The sequence below is a fragment of the Capsicum annuum genome, chromosome 10 (genome assembly GCF_002878395.1).
Source record: "Capsicum annuum cultivar UCD-10X-F1 chromosome 10, UCD10Xv1.1, whole genome shotgun sequence".
Classification (NCBI taxonomy): Eukaryota; Viridiplantae; Streptophyta; class Magnoliopsida; order Solanales; family Solanaceae; genus Capsicum; species Capsicum annuum.
The window spans coordinates 33,594,673-33,610,427 of NC_061120.1; the positions used below are offsets into that span (position 1 = coordinate 33,594,673).

The 15,755-nt window shown below is 36.0% G+C and overlaps 1 protein-coding gene and 1 long non-coding RNA gene across 2 annotated transcripts; both read left to right on the plus strand.

Moving 5' to 3' along the window:
* Positions 1 to 8,848: 8,848 nt before the first annotated feature.
* LOC107845749 (protein IQ-DOMAIN 17) lies at positions 8,849 to 12,355 on the plus strand. Its single transcript, XM_016690228.2, has 5 exons — positions 8,849 to 9,190; positions 9,289 to 9,597; positions 10,279 to 10,524; positions 11,125 to 11,262; positions 11,340 to 12,355. The coding sequence occupies exons 1-5, from the start codon at positions 9,038 to 9,040 to the stop codon at positions 12,132 to 12,134; spliced, it is 1,641 nt and encodes a 546-aa protein (XP_016545714.2). The 5' UTR covers positions 8,849 to 9,037; the 3' UTR covers positions 12,135 to 12,355.
* A 1,900-nt stretch (positions 12,356 to 14,255) lies between these two features.
* On the plus strand, positions 14,256 to 15,404 carry LOC124887921. The gene is made up of 3 exons (XR_007045562.1): positions 14,256 to 14,403; positions 14,584 to 14,678; positions 14,939 to 15,404. It is a non-coding gene; the product is annotated as an uncharacterized LOC124887921 (long non-coding RNA).
* The last annotated feature ends 351 nt before the right edge of the window (positions 15,405 to 15,755 follow it).

The window sequence follows — 15,755 nt, forward strand, 5'->3', positions numbered from 1 at the left end:
CCTGTACATTGTATTTATTCAATCACTTTACCTTTGTTCTTATCATCTTTGTAATCATTACTGTACTGTACTGTGACCATTAAGATGCCTCCAGTACATATCAACTGGGATCGACCCATGATAGGCTTGTGCCCCTGGGATACCACCCATAAACACATAAATAGGGATTGACCCATGATAGGCTTATGCCCCTAGGATACCACCCAATAAGAGAAAAATTTTATCACTTAGTTCAATTAATCTTTGAGATTGTTATTTCGGTCGCCACCGCATTTTTGATACTTTGAAATAATGATACATCAATAAGAGACATATAAATAGACCATCAATGCAATAACAATGAAGTAAGAACTTATTGGCACATCAATAAAGTGTTTTGGAGTCATCAATGCCATAACAATGAAGTAGAAACTTATTGGTATATCAATGAAATGTTTTGGAGTCATTAATAGCACATGAATCTTGTTTGAGTAACCAGATACCTTCTGACATCCATTAGTGCAATAAATATGTAAGATTTGGAGAACAAGTAAGTATTGGAATGTCTTGACATCTTGTAGGGTGGAAACAAGTTCATTGGTAACGTAGGACATCATACAAAACCATTATGGATTACATGTTATTGAATAAGTTTGGAAACTTTCTTAACAGAACAATTGTTCACTTTCATGCCAAGGATATGGTATAGATTATGCTTTACATACCTGACTGTCAACCTTCAATACTAGTCCCAAATGGACTTCCCATCTTTTCGGATTACTTATCTACAATGAACATATATAGCAATCTAGTATTAGCAACCAAACGTTACAATTCAATTATTTGAATTCACCAAACTAGTGGTTAAGAAGTAAGCCTTAATTACACCATAAAGGGTGTCACTTTAATCCTCTTATACTCTAATTACATTCACATGCCATGCATATTCATACAACATCCTCCAATATCAAGTTTGGATTCATTATCTTTCCAACCAATCCATTAAACCAAATTGAGCCATAGACATAAATAATCATCAATTCAATAGTATATCACCATATCCACCATCCATAACTCAATTACCATATCCACCTTCCATAATTCAATACAGCCAAACCATGCAAAATAGTCCATAACTCTATTTCCATCACCTTTCAATAACAACCAATACATATAATCTCTATCACACACATATATATATATATGGAAAAGAACAAAGGCAAACAATATTCATACCTTAAAATTCACCTCTTGATTATGAAATTCTGTTGGCATAAATAATAGGTGCCGTTCGAAGCTCTCGAGATGACAAACGCAGTTATCGGACTACTTTGGAATTTCTACGGTTGAATCAAAAGTAATTTAAAGGTCAAATTTGGTTAGGGTTTGTTCTTCCTCAATGATTGATGATGAAAATAAGTTTTTGAACTCATATACATGTATATATACATATATTCCCATCCATAATATAATAGGAAATGACCAAAATCCCTTTAAAATTTAAATAATGTCAAATCTGTCCTTTGGTGGACTGTTTTGATAAGATAAAATAGATCGACTATAACTCTTTTCTCCGATATCGGATTTGGGTAAAATTGGTATCATTGGAAGGATAATTCAAAAGGATTTCATTTCATATAAAGTAGGCCACCCAGTTCGTCCTGTACAAGGAGTTATGGTCGTTTGAAGTTGACCCTAAAAATCTGTTTTGATAGGCTGAAGTAAAACGAGTATAACTCCTTACTCAGGTGTTGGATTTGGATAAAACCAACTGCATTGGAAAGAAGACTCAACAATATTTCTTTTCATAGGTCACAAATCTCCCATTTCATTATATTAAGGGAGTTATGATCGTTTGAAGTTGACCCAAAAATTTAGCTGGCCTCAGTAGTTTGTGTGCAGGAAATTTTCCTGCACATTTACTATTCCCAAATATCTCGGCCACTATTTTATAGTTTCAAACGTGCTCGATTATATCCGAAACCTATCCGTTTTTAGAAATCTTTATATCGTTGGAAATCTTATTCAATAACCTTCGTATGGAACCATCGACGGGCAAATTCTGGTATAAATAAAATAAAAAAATTAATTCCATATAAATAAGACCAATACACATACTTGAATATGCCAATACACGTACTTGAATATGGGGTGTTACAGATTGGCTTCATTCCTGCTACACCTTAGTCGACTACTGTTCAGTTTCAGTTTCTGAATGAACCCGTCCTAGAGTGGAGGGTAGTATTTCAGCATTCAAAAGTCAACTTGTTTTCTACCTACGTTTTAGGAAAATGATATCTAGAAATGTGTCTATCATCTTGTTCAAGTTAAGGATTCTAGTTTCGAAACTCCCAGCCTTGAATCAGTCTCAGTAGTGAATGAATATTCAGATGTGTTTCTCAAAGATTCTCTCGGAGTTCCTCCCGAAAGAGAAATAGACTTCGGCGTTGATCTCCTTTTATATACTCAACCTTTATCTATTCTTCCATAGAGAATGGCACCAGCAGAACTCAGAGAACTAAAAGAACAATTGAAGGATCTCTTAGATAAGGGATTCATTAGGCCAGTGTTTCCCCATGGGGTGTACAAGTTCTATTCGTATGAAAGAGAGACGACTCTCTCAGGATGTGTATAGACTACCATCATCTCAATAAAGTCACAGTTACAAACAAGTATCCACTTCCCAGAATTAATGACTTGTTTGGCCAACTTCAGGGTGCCAACTATTTCTCTAAGATAGACCTCAGATCAGGCTATCATCAACCCAGAGTTAGAGAATGTGATATTTCGAGGATAGTTTTTCAAACTTGGTACGATCACTTTGAATTCTTAGTCATTCCCTTTGTCTTACCAATGCCCCAGCAGATTTCATGGACTTAATGAACCATGTGTTCAAACAGTACTTGGATATGTTCGTCATAGTCTTTATAGATGAAATCCTCATCTATTCCCGTAGTGAACATAATCATGCAGACCATCTCAGAATAGTATTGCAGATCTTCAAAACCCATCAAGTATTATGATATCTATTTATGTCCTACCTATCAGCTCCATGATAATCACACATATTTGTGTACATTAGTGAAAATAATGTATGATTTCAGTTCCCAGTATAAGGAGTCCCAGTTTACTCCGTGGTACGAATCATGTTCCATGAACACAACTTACATCTACACACCTTCCATAGAATCATGTGCGTTTCCAGTTCCTAGTATAAGGAGTTCCAGTTTACTCAATAGTACGGATCATGTACCATGAATACAGAACCTTCAGACTCAGGTCATGCAGCTCACGACTCATGTATTCATGCCGTGCTTTACAGTATGCTTAGCCCACATAACTCATGTTCCACTTTTAGTGATCAGCCAAACTCAGGTAATATTACGTATGCTCTTAGTTTATAACCCTCGGTGAATCTGTGGTATCGATGTTTCATCCCTCAGGCTTCAGTTACAACGTCAGTTCAGTAATTGGTATTTAGTAAAGGACTCAGATAGTCCTATAGGACCATGGCTTTCAGTTATCAATTACTTAGCCATCAGAATTTAGTACTTCAGTACCAGTCTAAACCTCAATTATCAGAAACCAACATTCAATCCCAGTATGAGTTTCAATTACAGATTTAGTTGCAGTCTCTGCTACAGTCTTATATATAGTGTCAGCCTCAACCTCAGTTCAGAAATCAGATCAGTATCACAGTCCAATTTTAGGTTTTCTTGACCATAGCATGTAGTTATCAAATACACATGTTATTAGTGTTTCAGTACCTCAGCTTACAGAATGTTTTCGAATCATGTTATACGCCTGGACTTGCATTCTCAGACAATACAAGTATTTTATGAATTCATGCTCAGCTATCTCATGTTACTCAGTTAGTCCCTTTCTTATGTTCATAAAAACTCCATATTCTCAGTCCAGTTATTTAGACTAAGTACAGTTCAGTCATATATGCCCAGTACTCAGCCATCAGTCAGTCAACAGATCAGATGAGTTAGTCAGTAGGAATTAGTTTGAACAATCAGTACTTCAATCCAACAGTCAGACAGACAAGTTTACATAGTTTCCCATTCTGTCCACCTAGTTGCACTATTCAAATTCTTGTGGATGTAACCATTCTAAGATGGACCAATTAAGCAGTTCCGAGTTTAGCTCAGTTCATGTTTCATGACTTAGTCTCAGATCCTAGATATTCAGTTGCGATTTTATTCGTGGGTGCCCTATGCATTATTCCAGTCTCTCCTCAGTATCTTGGCCCAGTCAGCATTCTTCGAGGAACGTAGTGTCCCAAGAGGGAGATACACTATAATTCCCTAAACTTTCATTACCTAAACATGTCATTCCCTCTTCATGTAAGGAACCTAGCTTGGAGTAGTGGGTACTTATAGGTGGACCCTCAAGCTTCAATCTCAGTCGTAAGCCATGTACGCAATGGCTCAGTTCAGTTCACGATACTCAGTCCATGTCACACGTTATAGACTCAGTCATGTTCTTATATTCCCATTCATGCGTGTTTAGTACAGGATCTCGAGTTTGACGTTAATGACTTTATCTATCTAAAGATCTCTCTCATGAAGAGAGTGAAGAGATTCAACAAGAAGGGAAAGCTCAGTCCCCGATATATCGGTCCTTTCAAAATTCTCAGTCGTTTCGGCAAGGTAGCTTATGAGCTCGAGTTGCCTTCAAATCTAGCTTCAGTGCATCCAGTCTTTCATGTCTCCTTGCTTAAGAAGTGCATAGGTGACCCAACATTCATAGTCCCTATTAAGGGCATAGATATTTAGAACAGTCTCTCTTACTAGAAAATTCCAGTCAAAATCCTTGACTACCAGATTCGCAGACTGAGGAACAAAAAAGACCCTCTAGTCAAATTTCTTTGAAAGATCAGTCCATTGATGCAGCTACTTGGGAAACAGGAAGTAGATATGCGGACCAAGTATCCTCATCTTTTCTCCGCTAATTTAGACTCAGCCCAAGGTAATATCTTTTCTTAAGCCTATTCAGTTTCATGTTCAAATTTCAGTTACAATCTTGGTATTTTAAAGTACCATTGCATATTAGGTCATGCATTCATGTATCCGCTCAGTCATGTACTCATGCATTAGATATGCATGTTTAGCTTGATAAATTCAACTTATTAGTGATTTCATTCATGTATTCATGAGTCAGTATTCATGCATCAGATATACATATTCAATATGAAATTTAGTATATCAGAAGTTTCAGTCATATAATCATGTTTCAAATGTTCACGTCCCTTAAGTAAGTTCAGTCTATTAGAAATCCCAGCTTAGTCAGTCCCATTCGAGAATGAATGTTCCCAAGGAGGAGATATTGTAATACCTTGAACTTTCTTTAAGTCAAATCTAATCTCCAGAAGAGTTAGTGATGACTTTTTAATTGTTTAATATTTAAATCAGCTATAATTTCCCTAATTTTGACTTTTTATCATATGGAAAATTGAATTAGCTTTCCAACGATACCAATTTAGGCCAAATAAGATACCGAAGTAAAAAGTTATGGATGTTTTACAGAGAACTGTCGGAATTGCCCAAAAGCGATAGTCAGGCCGACGGACCGTCGAGCTAGCGATGGACCGTCGCCCAAGCCATCGCGACTAAGGCAGTGAACTTGTCTTGTGGCCAAGTGCGACGGTCAGGACCGACGAACTATCGAGCTAGCAACGAACTGTCACCTAAACCGTCACAGATGAGGCAGGAAGTTCAGGTTCTGGCCAAGTACGACGGGATGGACCGACGGACTGTCGAGCCAGTGATGGACCATCTCCACTTCTGATCAGCGATTTTAAGCCATTTTTAAAAGGGTATTTGGGTCTTTTTCCACTCATTTTAACCCCTAATTATATCAGACCAGAGATCATAACTTTATTATTCATCCACAACACCAAATTAGGATTTCTCCCAAAGATCAGTCCCCAAGAACAAGAAACCCTAGGTATTTAATCCCAAGTCAAGAATTTAAACTTTCCTCCACCAATCTTCAATAAATTATCTACCTAGGTATGTTTAGTGTTGATTCATGAGTTCCTTTCAAGCATGAAACTCAAGAATCTTATTTTAAAATCACGAATTTGTGAAACGCATGTTGTGGATTGATTATAATCTTGTTTATGTTGTTGTGCAACTTCCAAGTTGGAAGCTTTAATATGTTTTCATGAAATTTGTTAACGTATGGATTGAAATCGATGAAATTGAGTTGAATGAAGGAAATTGATGTATTAAGTTGATGTTCATGCTTAAGGCCTAAGTTATGCATACTAGATGTTTGATAAAATGCCTAAGAGAGTAAGATTTATGCTTTTTACTAAATAGGGCCTAAATGATGAATCCTTGCTTTGTCCTTATGTTTCAAAATGACTCTCATGCTATTGTGATGCGTTGAAATTGTTTGATGGAATGCCCATGAGACTAGAATTGTATAACCATGATATATTTGAATGCATTCCTATTTATATACAAGAGTATGAGAACCAAGTGCTTCATGAAACTCCCAAGTGATTGTATTATGAATTATTGATTATGGTCATATACTCAAGAAGTGTCATGTCTTATTAGTTTTATGCTATCGAGTCCTGGGGGTACTTGTACCCGATAATTTAGCTGTGTGCCTAGAACCAGTGTCAGTTTCATAATAATCTCAGTCAAGCCATGATCAGTAGAATTCAGTCAGTTACATGACTCAGGAAAACTTAGTAAATTCAGTATCAGTTCAGTAATCTTAGTAATCTTAGTAATCTCAGTAATCTTAGTAATCTCAGTCAGTTATTAGATCTTAGTAATATTCCGTCAGTCAACGGAATTTAGTGAACTTAGTCCAATTTAGTCCAGTATATTCAGTTCAGTGTCTATTCAAATGGGAGTAGGATTCAGCACCTAGTGGGCCCAAACGTGGGAACTCACATGTTAGTAGAGGGTGTGATTCTTAGAAGTAATTCTTGTGCTCCAGAACTACGTAGCCAGCATAGATTGAGACATCAAACCTGCTAGAAAAGGATAGATAAGGTGGCTTAACCTATTAGATGAGGGTCCCACTGTTCTCATTAGAGTACCTGTTAGATGAGGGCCACTCATAGCTTGTCCTTACTAGTGGCGCGGTATTGATATCCTTCTAATTAAGGTTATAGATTGAACCCCAACTCAGCTATAATAGCTTATTAGGGGCATGTCGGTTAAAGGACTACTTCCCATAGTTACAGTGTCAGTCTCAGTCTCAGTAATAGAACTCAGATAGTTCTACAGAATCTAGACTGTAAGATACAGTTACCTAGTACAGTACGGAATCCAGCTAGTTCCATCAGAATCTAGACTGTTAAATAGAGTCACTCAGTATCAGTTACATTAGTTATTAGTAACTCATGATACCAGTATTCAGACTCAGTAGTCAGTATTATCATGAATTTAGTTACAGTTACTTATTCATGCATATTTTCTCACGTTCATGTTATACAGTCAGTTAGGATTGTTCATGCATATGAACTCTTTGCATCCAGCCTATCTCACTAGCATACCAGTATATTCGATCATACTAACGTATTTGCGCTATGGTGTTTTATATCATAGGTTTAGAAGTACGAGCTCCAGAGCATCAGTAGCATTACAGTTTCATCAATCAGAGTCCGCAGTGAGTCCTCATCATTCGAGGATGTTATGATTTGATTACTTCACGTCTACAGTACTTAGTTTATTTCCGTAGTTGGAGTTAGTTGGGGACATTTCCCATCAACTCTTTATTCAGACAGTACAGTGTTAGAGGCTTTCAGACTATAGTATGTTCAGACATTTATTTCAGTTGTTTTGGTATTGATATACCGTATTTTCAGATGTTGTGTTTTATCAAATATTTGAACCTTATGGCCTTTCGGCCTTTTATTCCGCATTAATATAATATATTATACAGTGTTCAGGTATAGATATCAGTCATGGATTAACTTGTGATCCTTCAGGGTCACGAGCACAGTGTAGCGTTCTGGGTACCAGATTCGGGGCGTTACAAATATTCAGTCAGAATTCTCTCAATTATGAACTTTTTCAATTTGCTCGTGTTTAGCCTTTTCTCTCTCTGTAAGTGCATAGTTTATTCTGACTGATGCATCTTCTATTTAAGCACAACTCTTCAAAGAGTCATTCTTTATTTCAAACTTCCCCTTCAATCATAACTCTCATTGCATAGAGTTCTACTTCAAGTGAGACTCCTTCTTCAATTCCAACTCTTATCTCCTTAGTGTTGTAGTCAAACTCCAACTCTCCAAAGAGTCCTTCAAATTGTACGTTTTACATAGACTTCTTCAATTTCAGAATCTTTCTCCTTCTACACATAGGACTCTTAAGGATATGCTCAGAAGTCAAACTCCTTCTTCAAATAGGACTCCTTTTTCAACTCAACTTGCTTCCCTTATCATCAAGTGTTTGAATCAAATTCAACTTGTTCTATTCCCCACGTGATCAGTAAGTTGAAGTTTTCAGTTGCACTGAATTAACTCATTTTGATTTTTAATTATTTATATCGTAGACTGCACTCTTGAACTTGTCGGATCAGTGGAACACGTATATCAACTTGTTTCATTCATATTGTCATTCATCAAAACTTCAAGGTTCCAACAATACCAATCCAATTTGGATTTGCAGCGGAATGTCCACATTGAGAGTAAAATATTCTTTGTCAAAGATAAATTTATATCCAAAACTCAAATTCGAAATCTTAAATTAAAATGAAATTATTATTTTACCACAACTACAACCTCTGGTGATCAATATACACTACTATAAATGCACAAAACTTACACATGCATGAAAAAAAAAAAAAAAAACTAGTAGTTTATACCAGAAAGAAGCGCATAATGCAATAATATTATCCATCATATTCAAAAGCTAGCGTGTATCTCTCGCTTTCACTTTCTTTTGTATCTGCCCTTTCTTTTATGTCTTTGTATGTATCTTTTTCATTCACTTACTTTTACTCCATCTCTGTCCCAAAAAATAAAAAGGCTGAAATCATAATTTCTCTGAGTTGTCCATCATCTCTTTCATAATTTCCTAATTCAATGGGAAATAATAAGAAAGGATCACCATCTTCTTCTTCATGGTTGACTGCTGTTAAAAGAGCTTTTAGATCTCCTATTAAAGACCCTCAAAAGAAAAAGCAAATTAAAACAAGAAATGAGATCAGTGAAGTTGATGAAGACGAAGAAGAAAAGGTCGGCACTAATCTAGCTTCCTTTTTTTCTTTAAGCTGATCAAATTTAGATCCATTTTTTTTACTATATTAACTTTCTTGTTTTGTGAATTCATGCAGAAGAAGGAAAAGCGAAAGTGGCTTTTCAGGAAGCCTACCACACACCAGACTCCGCTTACTAAAGTAGAGAATGATGACGTGTTCGCTCCTCCTACTGCACGAAGAGCGGACGAGAGGCATGACGCCATTGCTGCAGCTGCGACAAATGCTACAGCTGCAGCTCAGGCTGTAGCTGCGACAGCACAGGCAGCTGTTGAGGTGGTTCGACTGGCCAAACCTCCTGTTTCTAGATTCGATACATCTTTTTATTCGGGGGATATGGAGCATCAGGCGTCTACTATAATTCAAACAGCTTTCAGGGGATATCTGGTGAGTCATGAATTGAAATGTCTGCCCTGTAGATGCATTAAAAGATGTCAACAATATTGTATAGGAACAGTTCTAGGTGATTTCTATAAAGCTTTGGTGAGTAGAATTACCTAACAAATGTGTGATAGTCAAAGGTAGTAACGCCATGAAATAGTCGATGTGGACATAAATTCGATGAAAACCACCTCTATCAAAAGAAATATGGTTATTAAACCATATCAAGGATGAAACCATAGTCGTCTGTTACAAATGAAGCTTAATTTAAGAATGCCATTCAAGCATCAGACACCACTTAATTACAAAATGAGAAAGAAAAGTGGTTTCTTTTATTAATACCATCTGACTAGGAAGTCACGAATTTGAACTACGAAAACAACCTCTTATAAAAATGCTGGGTAAAGCTGCGTACAATAGACCCTAGTGGTCCGATCCTTTCTCCGACCCCGTGCATCATAGAAGCTTAGTGCACTGGGCTGCCCTTTGGTTTCTTTTATTAACTATGGCTATTCAATGTAGGATATTATCTATTGTTACGAAATTTATAAACATAAGTAACTTGGTTGATACAGTTCTTCGGATACATCCACAAAATGTAGTCAATACCCAGGTCTTAGTTTTCTTGTTTGTTTGACTATTTGTGGAATTTGAATGCATGAATTGCTTTTGTTGTGAATTTTAAAGGCAAGAAGGGCTCTAAAAGCACTAAAAGGTCTAGTCAAATTGCAAGCTTTGGTGAGAGGTCACAATGTTAGAAAACAAGCAAAGATGACTCTCAGATGTATGCAAGCTCTTGTTAGAGTTCAAGCGCGGGTACTGGACCAGCGATTTAGGCAATCTCAAGAAGGAAGTAGAAAATCAACATTTAGTGACACCAGTAGCATGTGGAATTCCCAGTATCTTCAAGATATCTCAGATAGAAAATCAATGGTAAGTTCATGTTTAATGTACCATTTAGTTACTTTCCTATAGTAATGTAGTGTGACATGGCTTGGACTTCCCAAATATGCTACCGCACCCGTGTCTGATTCTTGAAAGATGCATTATTTTTGGAGGATCCTACACGTACCCGTGGACATTTTTGAAGAGTCCAGGCAACATAGTTGTAGTAAGAGTTTTATCTATCTTGATGGGGTTGAATTTGGTTGAGTGATAGTAGTTTCAAGAATTATCTTGGAGATAATTTTGGTTCTGAGTTTGATGCTGGATTTGGATATGGGGGAATTGAATTTGGAGTTGATTTTTTAAACGATAATATCCTTTTCATTGGTTTTACATTCAAAACAAAAAATATTTCGTTCTTTTGTATCCAAATTCTTTGGTTTTAAAATCAAATCCGCCTTTGATGGATTTTGGGAAGTGTATTTGTAAAACAGCGACAGCTTTTGAACTGTGTATTGGGTTTGGGAGTGGTTTAGCACCAAATAGGCATTGGTCTAGGTGTGAGCAGGGATTAGTTTTAGTTCCAAACGAGCGTTGATCTAGATGTGGATATTTTTCGTATAACTCATTGGAGTTTGTATTTGCCAGTCACGAGATGGAAGCAGCATTCCTGATGATTGGGATGAAAGGCCTCACACCATTGAAGAGGTAAAAGCAATGCTGCAAAAAAGAAAAGAAGCTGCCTTGAAACGTGGAAGGACCTTATCCGATGCCTTTTCTCAGCAGGTTTCTCTATTTCCATGTCAAATTTTCATGTTTCTTGGTGTAAGTCTTGCCAACCCTTTCATTTTTCCGTGTGACAGACAAGGAGAACAGGCAGAAACTCCTCGATAGGCAGTGATGCGGATTTTGGAGAAAAACATCCATGGATGGACCGGTGGACGGCTGCAAAACCAAGGGACAGTAGTAAGGGCAGAGCATCAACTGATCAGAGTACTGATCCCGTTAAAACTGTTGAAATGGATACATCTCAACCTTATTCGTATTTACCTCCTAATCTAAGAAGATCAGACGAACGACAACATCAGCATTACCAACGACCAAGTTCACCCCTTCATAGAACTCAAAAAAATAACTCTTTTCAATTCCCTGTTACACCTTCTCCATCCAAAACGAGACCAATTCAAGTCCGTTCTGCTAGTCCTCGGTGTACAAGAGACGAAAGAAGTCACATCGCAGTTCAAACACCAAGCCTGAGGCCTAATAATAGCTACTCCTTGAACGGTAGCTCACACCAATGTAACAGGCTAACTTCCGGTGCTGCAGCAATTCCTAATTACATGGCTGCAACCGAGTCTGCTTTGGCACGAATTCGTTCGCAAAGTGCCCCACGACAGAGGCCTTCAACCCCAGAGAGGGATCGAGCTGGATTAGCTAAAAAACGACTCTCTTTCCCTGTCCCTGACCGTTATGGCAATGTCACGTTAGGCCATGGACCAGGGTATGAAAACAGTCTTAGGAGTCCAAGCTTTAAGAGTCTTGGCGGAGTACATTTTGGCTATGAACAACAATCTAACTATTCTTCTTGTTACACGGAGAGTCTTGGAGGTGATATCTCTCCATCCTCAACTAGCGATTTGCGAAGGTATTTAAGATGACCAAAGGGCAAAAATAAGGTGATCAATGTACATGCTAATTATGCATATTGTAACTGTAATGCCTTTTCCTGCTTGTTTGTTTTTTAGCTTTGTTTGGAGTGTGATTTTCTTCTGACTTGATGTGCTAGTCAAAGCATATTGTAACTAGTTTTTGAAGCATTGTTTAGTGAAATAGCATCTATCTCAATCAATGTTATAGGGCTAATTTTGATGGGATTCAATTCTTACATTGCTTTTTCATACTTAGTACTCCCCTCCGTATAACAATACTAACCCATCATTGACTTGACATATAGTTAATAAATAATAAATAGTATATGTAAATTTACTATATTAGTCTTTCAATATAATAACTTTTATACCTTGAAAATATATTGAGTGATAATTAGTATTTAATAGTAAGGATAATATGAATTAAAAAATAAATTATTTATTAATTTTTTAAATTAAATAAATATTATTGGATATTTATCTTTAATATAGTCGATATTGTTGGATGGAGCGAGTAAAATTACATTGAGTATAGCTATAGTAGTTAGTACATTTTCTCTGGTCGGCACATCTAACTTTTTTTTTTTTTATTGTTTTCCGTCTAAATGATCTCGGACTTAATTTATGAGAAACTCTTTTTTGAGGCCGTCTCAAAGGACACGTTTTTAAGTCTAGCAATAATTTTAATTTTAAATTTTTTGTTTTATTTTTAATGAAATTATTATAGATATATAGATATTTATACTTATTTTAAATTATAAATTTTAAATATTTTATTTTATTTTATTTTTTTATTTTATATTTAATCAAACAATATCATAACATAAACTAGGACTAATAAGTAGAGGGTAAAGTGAAGTACCCCACACTCCCACATCTCGAATGAAGATTATATCCCCAACTTAATGGGGTCTTGTGTCTGATTTCTCCGCAGGAAAGATTTGAGTTGCAATTATTACATTCCATCTTGCATATTTTGTGAGAATTAAATTATATACACCGATAATATTATTTTCTTAAAATTATTAGTGTGATTAAATCAAAGAAAAGGGTTATATTTGTTCATTCTATTATGAACAAAGGTTTAATATTAGTTTTCATTATTTATTGATTTATCGATTTTTCTATTATTATCCTATTGGTCCATTCATGCTTAAAATTATAAAAGTAGCTTAAATGTGTCTTTCCTCCCTTGATCTCACCTATTTTAGTCAAAATTGCATATAATTGACCATATCAATCCTTTTTTCCATCGCTATCCAAAGTTATCAATACCTTCACTATATCTATTATGACCAGCAATACAAATCATCCACGAACCCAATGTCTCTGATTACGAGAGAAGACATCTTATTCTGTTGGAGTCCCACATCGGTGGGTTAAAGGGTCATTGGTCTCCTTATATGGTCTTGGACAATCTTCCCTCATGAGCTAGTTTTTTGAGGTTGAGTTAGACCCAAGGTCTATTTCTTTATCATGGTATCAGAGCCAGGTTCACCCAGTTCATTGTTTTCGATGTTGGCCCCCCGTCTTATATTGTCCACGTTCCAGATGTCCAGCCCTGGGCGGCTGACCCAGTTCATTGTTTCCGATGTTGGGCCTCCCGTCTTATATTGTCCACGTTCCAGATGTCCAGCCTTGAGCGTGCGGGGGGTGTTGGAGTCCCACATCGGTGGGTTAAAGGGTCATTGGTTGAGGTTGAGTTAGGCCCAAAGTCCATTTCTTTATCATATTCATCTATCACGAATTCAAAATTTTGATTAAGAATAAAAGAATCTTATCTATTCACCACAACTCTTGATAGTGGAAGATGCAGTTGCAACTTTAACTAGAATGCACACAAAATGAAATAAACCATATGTTTTTATAATGACTTTGATATATCAATTTGTTTAATAAATTAAAAATGTGTAATGATACATACCACTCGATAATTCATGTAAAGGGAATATACAGTACATGTCTACAAGATGAATTGACTTTCGAAATCTAGTTATCTAGCCCAATTAGCGTACATCTAAGATTGACAAAATCAGGCCATGAAAATTATATCTCACTCAATTCGCATACATTTGCGTTGATTTTTGATTCACCTATTTATTAAAAGAAAATGACACAACTTGGCTTCAAGAATATAAATGAGACAACTTTTAGCGTCACTTTCCACAATAAACCCGAATTGGACAATGCCAATCTCTAATTATTTTCTCGTACTTCATCCTCTTTGTTGAGCTTCAAATTTTTTCCCAATTCTCCAATGCCTTATGTTCTTTTTCAGGTAATTTAATTTTGAGAAATATTATATAATTTCTCTAGCTTTAATATGAATATATCTAGTTCAACTATGAATTCATTTTTTTTTCTTTTCTGCATTTTTGTCAATTTTTTCTCATATAAATATTTCTCTCGATGGATTTCTTAACTGATCTTTTTGAAACTTCATTCGTTTCTTTGATAGAAAGGTTACGATTGGAGTTTAAGCAGATGCTCGGAGCACGTGCTTTTGCTAGAGATCATATGAACACAATGAATCATCAGATTTATGATTATTTGGTACAGATGTGCTCGATAAACTTTTTTGGCAATTTTTATTTTTTCTTCGATAATCCTTACATATGTATAAATATTGTATAAAAATTGTGTAATATGTGTATAACCAGTGCATATACATTACACACTAATATATATATATATATATATATATGACAGTGATACATATTCCTTGCAATAATGATACAATTTATTCATGTCCTAGAAATAATTTTAAAAAGGCTATAACATGAACGCGCGCACATGCGTGCATATGTGTGTAGGGATACATATGGATTCTTCAGACCACTTTAACTCAGGGAGTTCAATGACTTCTTTGGTTAGCAGTTCATCAAGAATCGCAGGCATGTCGGAGTCGGAAAAAGGATATACCTTTGCTTGTAACTTCTTTAAAGTTGATTGATTTTTTATTTCTCGTGTTTGTTGATTCAGAGCTTTCTCTTTCAATTTTTGTCTTGTGGAGGCCTTTGTAGAACTCACTGTTATTGCCATGGATTCCCTAGTTTGGTCTTTTGATGAGTCATTGAATTTTGTGGCTTTTTTTTTTTGGATCAAAGACTGGTGATGTCATTCCATGACTTGCAATACATAGCTCCATATTGTGAGAGCACATAGCTAATTCTTCAAAAGTTCAAGGCTTAATCCCTTGGAGGATATACACAAGGCCCCAATGCATTCTTGAATGCAAACTTTAATTGTAGAAGTTTCAGAAAGTTGATCCTTGCAATCTAAGCTCAATGTTCGCCAACGATTAGTGTAGTCCATTACAGGCTCATCTTTACTTTGTCTTGTGTTTGTCAACTCCATCATGCTGACCGTACGACAGGTGCAGTAGAAATAATTTAAGAACTGACTTCCAAGTTGTTCCCAACAATTAATTAATTCATACTCTAAGTCTGTGTACCAATTAAAGGCATTATCTTTCAAAAAACAAACAAACTGCTTGACAAGAAGATCATCATGTGTATCAGTATTGCTACAAGTCTCAATGAAATACTTGATGTGTTGCCTTGGGTTTCATTTCCTAATAACTTATTGAAACTTTGACAGTTGATATCCAATTGGCATAGGTAAGCCCTC

Excerpts from the sequence above, each read along its gene's own strand:
- LOC107845749 (XM_016690228.2), top strand. The coding sequence starts at position 9,038 with ATGGGAAATAATAAGAAAGGATCACCATCTTCTTCTTCATGGTTGACT. Across the intron at positions 9,598-10,278 it reads CAGCTTTCAGGGGATATCTG|GCAAGAAGGGCTCTAAAAGC; the intron begins GTGAGTCATGAA and ends TGAATTTTAAAG. Across the intron at positions 10,525-11,124 it reads TCTCAGATAGAAAATCAATG|TCACGAGATGGAAGCAGCAT; the intron begins GTAAGTTCATGT and ends TGTATTTGCCAG.